The sequence below is a fragment of the Schistocerca cancellata genome, chromosome 1, assembly GCF_023864275.1.
Source record: "Schistocerca cancellata isolate TAMUIC-IGC-003103 chromosome 1, iqSchCanc2.1, whole genome shotgun sequence".
NCBI classification, from domain to species: domain Eukaryota; kingdom Metazoa; phylum Arthropoda; class Insecta; order Orthoptera; family Acrididae; genus Schistocerca; species Schistocerca cancellata.
This window is the reverse complement of record NC_064626.1, coordinates 788,722,549-788,731,697: the sequence shown is the minus strand read 5'-3', so window position 1 is coordinate 788,731,697 and position 9,149 is coordinate 788,722,549. Positions and strand designations below refer to the sequence as shown.

The window sequence follows — 9,149 nt, the reverse complement described above, 5'->3', positions numbered from 1 at the left end:
TGTCAATGCTCTGTTTACATGACTGTTCTTTCCATAATTATTTCTGAACACACACACACAGCAGTATTGTAACTTATAACAGATGAACATCTCATACATCATAACACACAAAAAACCTTTTCTTGCTGTGTCACCATTTTGTCAAGGCATTGCACTCTTTTAACACGAACTGCTGGGCACAATACAAACTCGGTGAACTTACAGTTCAGTTCATGCATCATAGTCGTACATCTAATATTTAGAAAACAGAGAACTTTGAAAACATGAATCTTTTATAGTAGCCCTGTATATTAAATGAATAATTGGTGGGGCCAATAAGCAATCTAATTGAAATGAGATACATTGTTTTGTAATATTGTTGATAAGTTTTGAGACATTTCTTAGTTACTTAATACACCTAAAAGACAAAGAACCAACTTATACTGAGAGGGACTTATTTCCACTACACTGATGTAAAAAGGGTAATACAAAATTATAGGCTTTAATACCAATGTGCTTTACAAATGGAGAAAAGTGTGACAATGATATAGTATATAAAGAGAATGATGAATCTCTCAAAAACCTATTTTGAGAGAGATCCGAGATAAAAGTCTTAAAGTACAGATTTATGTATAAAGTTTCAGGGCACATCAGTACAGAGGACATAAAGAAACGTAAGTTAAAAGTATCTGGACTCTTTTATTTACCAAATATAAATAACAGAATAATGTATATCACTTATCAGATAACATGCTGTAAGGAATCACACTGTAAAATTGCAGTGATCTTACTGGACTATCTTTGCTGTCATAAAAATGGTTCTACATTCATCTCTAGACATGATACAGGTAGTGTCAATTCAAATTTCGTTGTTACATCAGGATGTAAGATGCCCAGTTTTCCAATGATGTTTCCATTGACAATTACCTGAGCACATCTCTTTGGGAAAAATGAAGGATCTGAAACACACACACACTGGAAATCACAAGACTATTTTGTAATAAAGCAATGCAAAACTAGTTTTATCTTTTATGATGTATTTGAAACGATGAAAAGAACAACAACGAAGTAAAAAATAATTTTAAAAGGGACAAGCTGGACAAATTCAACTGACAAAACATAAAGCAAACTCACCATCAGCTGCTTTCAGATGATATCCCACTCCAGATTTATGCAAATCCCAAGGTACTTCTAATAACTGCATTACCCGGTCCAAAAGACCGTGAATTATTTCGAATCCTGAATTTTTATTGGAGTATACAGCACAAAGCCGCCTTTCGTTTCTAGCACCTACCTCTGAGAATAAGACATGTAAATTTTAAACTAATGCTATTGCAACACATTAAACATCAAAATGTAAAAGATAATACAGAAAACATGTATTACAGTCCAAATAAACTTGTAAAATTTGAAACTGTTACTTCCTTTGTCTCTAAACTGTACAATTGCATCTAGTAGCACTATCAATATCAGAAAGAAGTCACCTACATTATTACTTGGTCTTACATGTCAGATTTTAGCAAAATAACATTATTTAACAACTCTGAAAAAAGTTATATCATGTATTTTGAACATGCTGAAGAAACACTCAATTAAGTCACTTGCACCAGAGAGACATTTCAGCTTAGCACAAAATGCCTGTTTACTTTGCAGTTTCCTTTATAGTAACACAAATCCATAAACTGCAGACTTTAAAAAGACTATCCAAAGTTTTCAATACAAATACATCATGAAGTGGAAACCAACTTCGTAGTGCTAGTGGTGTTCACAGTAGATGAATTTCGTTCCATAGCATACACAAACAAGATGCTCCTTTCAGTACCTGTGTCTCACAACAATGGTTTATGGTGTGTGTGTGTGTGTGTGTGTGTGTGTGTGTGGTGTGTTATAAAATACAGAATCAAGACACACAGGTGGCAAAACAGAGGGAGTGACAATGTAGAAAATCAACATGTAATTTATGACAAGATTCTTTTCTACATGGCAAAATTTATGTGAACACAGGACTAGTAGTTCAAATAAATTTATGTATGTCAAGAAATAAATACACACCATTTGTAGTTATTATTTGTTGATATACACAAAAAGACAGAAATGGGCTAAAGAGCAGGCTAAAGCATAAATTTGTTTCTCTTTCTTTAGCCATAACTTCAAATACTGTTGCGAGGCCAAGACACACAAAAACTGACAACATGGAATACTGATAATTTTAAATCCCATTTCCTGTCCTTTTTTAAATGTTCCTGATGCGATTACTTAGCAGGCTGAGATGTGTATTTTATGCTAAGTGAATTTCATCTTGGATTCAGTGTGATGACATTTCAATAAAAGGTACCACAGAAAAGTTTCACATTGAAGACTGCGGGTCTACTCCAAAGTTAATTCTATTTTTGTATGACCAGCAACTAAATTCCGATTTATCTTCCAGCTAATCTTTCATACTTCTACTATTATTGCCCTTTATATCATAATCAACACAACTTCATCCCTCAATCCAGCTTCATAAATTATCAGTACTGTGGGAAGACTTCACCTATGCTTCTCTCGTCTCCTACTTTTCGCCTTCATCACAGTGCCTGTATAAATGAAAATCATTCTATTTATCTCCAGAGTAGATTGGTGTTGTTCATGCTCAGTGTTGTTACCAGGCCTGTCAGGGTAAATAAGAGCCACGAACATCAGATGTTGAGTGATCACTGTGAAGAACATGGAGATGTCGCATACCTGTGTGACACTGCGTTATTGCCACCTGACAAGTGTGTGAAATGGGTCTCCTTTTGACCGCCTGCTCGATGGCCCAGTGTTATATTGCACGACATACTTATGCTTCCAGTCAATCACATCTGACCCAAAAAGGGAGGATCACTGTATTGTGCGCCAAGCACATCAATAACCCCTTCACATCTGCATACGATATCCCACAGAAATAATGAATGCCTTGCAATATTGGTCAGAGACTAGCAGCAGCTGGGCTATGGAATTACCATCCCAGGCATAGGCTGCTGCTTACACTGTAACATAAATGGCTGCACTTGGAGTGGTGCTGTGGCCAGGAAGCATGAACTGCTGGTGAACAGCATCACACTGTGTTCGGGGATGAACTGCAGATCTGCAATACCCCAGATGACCATCATTTGTGAGTACAGCAGCAGCATAAGGAGAGGCCCCATTTGTCCAATGTTTTGGAGGGACACAGCGGTGTTGGTGGCTCTGAGCACTATGGGACTTAACATCTATGGTCATCAGTCCCCTAGAACTTAGAACTACTTAAACCTAACTAACCTAAGGACAGCACACAACACCCAGCCATCACGAGGCAGAGAAAATCCCTGACCCTGCCGGGAATCGGACCCGGGCGTGGGAAGCGAGAACGCTACCGCACGACCACGAGATGCGGGCCACAGCGGTGTTACTCCTTGCATCATGATGTGGTGAGCCATCAGGTATGACTTCAGTTCCAGGCTGTTGTCTGCATGATGTAGAAGTAATCTGTGACCAGGAAGATTCCCAAATCTGTCCACACTAGAATATGTGTGGGACCTGCTCAGATGTTAACACCATCTCAGTGTCAATATCCAGGATATCAAGAACCAGTTACAACAGCTGTGGACCAGACTGCCACAGGAGAGAATACAATGGCTTTATAACATCCTTTCAAACGACCTAGTGTATGCATCCAGACCAGAGGGGATACAATGTCATACTGATAAGTGGACTGCTCAGACTGCCAAGTTCTTTGTAAATTTGACTCGTTATTGTAATCACTGAAATAACACTGATACTCTCTCAATCTGTGAGGTTTCATTGCATTTCTTCCTCCTATTCAGGGTGCTTCACAATTTTGTGAGGCAGTGTAATTACAAGAGACAATGAAACTTCATGTTTATTCTCAATATGTTTCACAATATCATTATATATTGAAGATTTGCTGGACTGATGACTTTTCTGTCTTTTTAATGGCAGTGACATTTTTATCTTATGGCAGCCTTAAAAATTTATCTTAATAATGGCAAAGACTGACTTTAGATGCCTTTCTTTCAAATGGTAGTTCACAGTGCCACATCAATCTTTAGCGTACACTTTATTTATCATTACTTTAGCAAGAAGAGACTATAATTGTGTGAAAGTAATGCTATGAAACTGTTTCATGCCATGTGATTGCAGGCACTTTCTTTGTGAATTGGCACATCACCTAATTTCGTTTTCATTGTCCACCAAGTCATCTTAGTAGGGAGTTACACTACTGGCCATTAAAACTGCTACACCAAAAAGAAATGCAGATGATAAACGGGTATTCATTGGGCAAATATATTATACTAGAACTGACATGTGATTACATTTTCACGCAATTTGGGTGCATAGATCCTGAGAAATCAGTACCCAGAACAACCACCTCTGGCTGTAATAACGGCCTTGATACGCCTGGGCATTGAGTCAAACAGAGCTTGGATGGCGTGTACACGTACAGCTGCCCATGCAGCTTCAACATGATACTACAGTTCATCAAGAGTAGTGACTGGCATATTGTGACGAGCCAGTTGCTCGGCTACCATTGACCAGACGTCTTCAAATGGTGAGACATCTGGAGAATGTGCTGGCCATGGCAGCAGTTGAACATTTTCTGTATCCAGAAAGGCCTGTACAGGACCTGCAACATGCGGTCATGCATTATCCTGCTAAAATGTAGGGTTTCGCAGGGATCGACTGAAGGGCAGAGCCACGGGTCATAACACATCTGAAATGTAACATCCACTGTTCAAAGTGCCGTCAGAGCGAACAAGAGGTGACGGAGATGTGTAACCAATGGCACCCCATACCATCACGCCGGATGATATGCCAGTATGTCGATTACGAATACACGCTTCCAATGTGCGTTGACCGCATTGCCGCCAAACACGGATGCGACCATCATGATGCTGTAAACAGTATATGGATTCATCCGAAAAAATGACGTTTTGACATTCGTGCACCCAGGTTTGTCGTTGAGTACAACATCGCACGCACTCCTGTCTGTGATGCAGCGTCGTGGGTAACCGCAGCCATGGTCTCCGAGCTGATAGTCCATGCTGCTGCAAACGTCATCGAACTGTTTGTGCAGATGGTTGTTGTCTTGCAAATGTCCCCATCTGTTGACTCAGGGATCGAGACATGGCTGCATGATCTGTTACAGCCATGCGGATAAGATGCCTGTCATCTCGACTGCTAGTGATACGAGGCCATTGGGATCCAGCATGGCATTCTGTATTGCCCTCCTGAACCTACCAATTCCATATTCTGTTAACAGTCATTGGATCTCGACCAACGCGAGCAGTAATGTCACGATACAGTAAACCGCAATCGCGATAGGCTACAATCCGACCTTTATCAAAGTTGGAAACGTGATGGTATGCATTTCTCCTCCTTACACGAGGCATCACAACAACATTTCACCAGGCAACACCGGTCAACTGCTGTTTGTGTATGAGAAATTGGTTGGAAACTTTCCTCATGTCAGCATGGCGTAGGTGTCGCCACCAGCGCCAACCTTGTGTGAATGCTCTAAAAAGCTAATCATTTGCATATCACAGAATCTTCTTCCTGTCGGTTTAATTTCGCGTCTATAGCACGTCATCTTCGTCGTGCAGCAATTTTAATGGCCAGTAGTGTATATCTCACAACATCAGAAAATACACCACAGTTTCATTTAGAAACAGATTAACAAAAAACTATGGAGTATGTTTTCCTTATCTCGATGTAGTAAGCTTCACATGCATAAAGGTAGAGAATGCCCAGTTCTTTACTTGTGTGAAGTGTTTCCTCAATGCTCATAAGGATTCAGTGAAATCATTACAATAGTAAATGCTCAAAGGAAACCTGGTCAGTGCATCTACCTTTGCCTTACAAGAAAGATAGCACCACGTCACTGTGGGTATGGTGGCGCCATCTATTGGCAGAGAGACTGATGTGTGCGCACTGTTTGATGTTGCATAGTACCAGTGTGGTTTCATGCTGAAGAGAAGGTGGTCACACAAGTTATCGTCCACTACTGAACATGCAGGTGCGTAAGCAGGAACAATGAGGTGTGATTCAATTTTTGGCAGTGGAGGGAGTTGGAGGCCGTGAAATGTATCGACAGATGAAGGCTGTGTACCGTGAGTACAGTCTGAGTCATTCAAGTGTTGTGGAATGGCGCAAATGATTCCATGAGGGGTGCAAGTCACTGGAAGATGAAGCTCGTCGTGGACAGGCTCGTCGTATCATCACAGTGTAAATGGTCGTGGAAGTGAATGCTTTAGTCTTGGACAACCACAGCATCACTGTGGATGGGGTCCATTGGTTACTGGGTACTAGCACAGGCACCACCCACACCATAATGCATCAACACTTGAACTTTCAAAAAATCTGTGCGCAGTGGGTTCCCCACCAACTGACCGCCAAACAGCGCAATACTTGAATGGTGTTGTCTTTGAGTCATCTGCAAAGTTCTCATGAGAAGGAATGTGACATTCTGTCGCACATTGTCACAGGTGACGAAAGATGGTGTTACAATTTTGAACAGGAAATCAAGCGTCAGAGCAACTTCACCACCTCCAAAGAAATCAAAGGCCATGCACACCAGTTCTGATAAGGTCATGATGTCCTCCTTTTCTGACCATAAGGGCCCACTGCTTGTCAGCTTCCTGGAACGGGGAACCACCATCAATGCCCAGCATTATCAAGCCACTTTACAGATCCTTAGACAAGACATCAAGTCGAAAAACCAAGGCATGTTGTCCAATGGCATTATCCTCCTGCATGATAATGCCCGCCCACATACGGCCAATGCGGTGAAGATGACATTGCAGCAGTTTCGTTGGGAAATGCTGGAATATCCATCGTACAGTCCCAACCTTTCACCGTGTGACTTTCATGTGTTTGGACCTCTAACACAAGCTATTCGAGGACATCGATTCACAACGGACGATGAAGTGTGTGACTGGGTCCAGGTTGGATCTGAAAGCAGTCTACTAGCTTCTTCAAGAATGGAATCGACCAGCTAGTGTCGCAATGGGATAAATGTGCCAACAGTTTTGGCAATTATTTTTGAGTATATGTACTGTGTATAACTACATTTTTGAGTTAATAAAATCGTTACCATTACTTTACACTAGTGACAGGGTTTCATTTGAATGCCTCTTATACAACACTTAGATAAATTATAAAACATAAATTAGAAACATAACTACTATGTCAGAGATATCATTCAGCCTCATGCACATTAGAAAATTATACTAGAATTCAAAAGTGTACCAGAGGTTTCATCTTTCAGCACTACGTCAGACACCTCAAACAGCTTCATAGGGAGAGGCATTTTTTTATTTGCAGCAAGTGTCTTCAGCAATCCAGAAATGAGGGTGGTTCTGGCCACTTGGAACTCCAAGGTCTTCGGATTTGAAATGTGTACTGCTCGAACATTCTTCAAATCTAGTCCAAGTTTTGATGATACATCATCTCGAGCACACTAGAAGAAAATAATTAATGATAGTTACAATGAAACTGAAAGAAGAGATTTTTGTTGTATATTAACTGAACTGGTAAACCGTAGGTTAAGTTTACAGAAAATTGTGTATTATACAGTACAACTGATTCCTACAAAACCATACAGGTACAGCAACATTTGGATTGGTTGGCTGATTGATTTGGGAGTGGCTACCAAACAGTGAGGTCAGTGAATTACAGAAAGAAGTCAGCCGTGCCCTTTCGAAGGAACCATCTCAACATCTGCTTGAAGCGACTTAGGGAAATCACAGAAAACCTAAATCAGGATGGCCTTATGTGGGTTTGAACCTTTGTTCTTCCAAATAGTAACATTTGGAAATTTGGTTTGAGGATGTAGGCGGATCATGTAGTCATTGGTTGACATGATGTTTATGTACTTTAGTTTCAAACATTGCCTGAAACTGAATTGGGGAAAAAAAAAAAAAAAAAAATTCTGAAAACTTGTGAATGATGAGATTTAGTGATGTAAATTACATAAATTAATGAGCGACTTCCATATTTATATGTAATGTCCCACGAGGAGGGAACTTTATTCTCAGAAATATTTCTCCATATTAAAACAACAGGTAATATCAAATCCAGTTTCTCAGCTACATTTACAATGCAACTCAAGCAATAAACCACTAGAGAATGTTTTGTATTATAGTAATTTGTTCTGATAAAAGTAACTGACACCCAGCAAAAATAACGGTAAAACACAGAAACTGGAAAATGACAATTTCTTGTGCAAATACACATCTAAAGGAAGAATATTAATCTGTGGAAGTTCATATCATGGGTCGGCCGTTTCCAGCATCCCGGGCCAGAATGCAACATCATGTGGGATGGAAGCAGCAATCTGGAGAGGGTGGGGAAGGGATAGTAGTGTACAGTTGGGGAGAAAGGTGAACATCGTTTGGTGGAGTGTGCAGAGACTAGACTCCAAAAGGTGCAGCGTCAGGATGTAGTGTGGCAGGGAGGTGGGGGGAAGAAGAGAACAAAAAGTGAGAGGCGTGGGGAAAGATGGGCAGATTCACTGGCAGAAGGCTGCAAGTAAACAGGGTGGGAGACAAGAATGGGAAGGAGATGATAGGACATAGGGAGTGTAAACTGTTGGGTGGAGGGTGTGGGGACAGTACGCTATTGTAGGTAGAGGCCACGATAATTACAGGAATGGAGAATGTGTTGTAAGGATAACTCCTATCTGTGCAGTTCAGAAAAGCTGCTCGTGGAGGGTAGGATCCAGATGGCTCAGGTTGTGAAGCAGCCATTGAAATCAAGAGTGCTATGCTGAGCTGCATGTTGGGCCACAAGGTGGTCTACTTTGCTGTTCGTCACAATTTGGCGGTGGCCATTCATGCTGGTGGACAGCTGGTTGGTAATCATACCAATATAAAATGCTTTGCAATGATTACAGCAGAGCTGGTAAATGACATGGCTGCTTTCACAGGTGCCTCAGCCCCTGATGGCGTAAGATAAAACTGTGAAAGAACTGGAATAGTGTTGGGTGGTTGGATTGGGCAGGTTTTGCACCTGGGTCTTCCACAGGGATACGACCTTCGTGGCAGTGGGTTGGGATTGGGAGTAGCACAGAGATGGACTAGGATGTTGTGGATGTTGGGTGGCGAACGAACATCACTTTAGGAGGGGTGGGAAGTACCACAGATAGGATG

The 9,149-nt window shown here is 41.0% G+C and overlaps 1 protein-coding gene across 1 annotated transcript in view; it reads right to left on the bottom strand.

Moving 5' to 3' along the window:
- Positions 1 to 658: 658 nt before the first annotated feature.
- The window catches only part of LOC126187536 (phenylalanine--tRNA ligase beta subunit), a 107,198-nt gene continuing 98,707 nt past the window's right edge, over positions 659 to 9,149 (bottom strand). The window contains exons 10-12 of the mRNA XM_049928681.1: positions 7,249 to 7,459; positions 1,114 to 1,275; positions 659 to 938 (exon numbers count right to left, since the gene is read on the bottom strand). Of these exons, the coding sequence (XP_049784638.1) occupies positions 787 to 938; positions 1,114 to 1,275; positions 7,249 to 7,459 (525 nt within the window). The 3' untranslated portion in view covers positions 659 to 786. The remainder of the gene's footprint in view (positions 939 to 1,113; positions 1,276 to 7,248; positions 7,460 to 9,149) is intronic.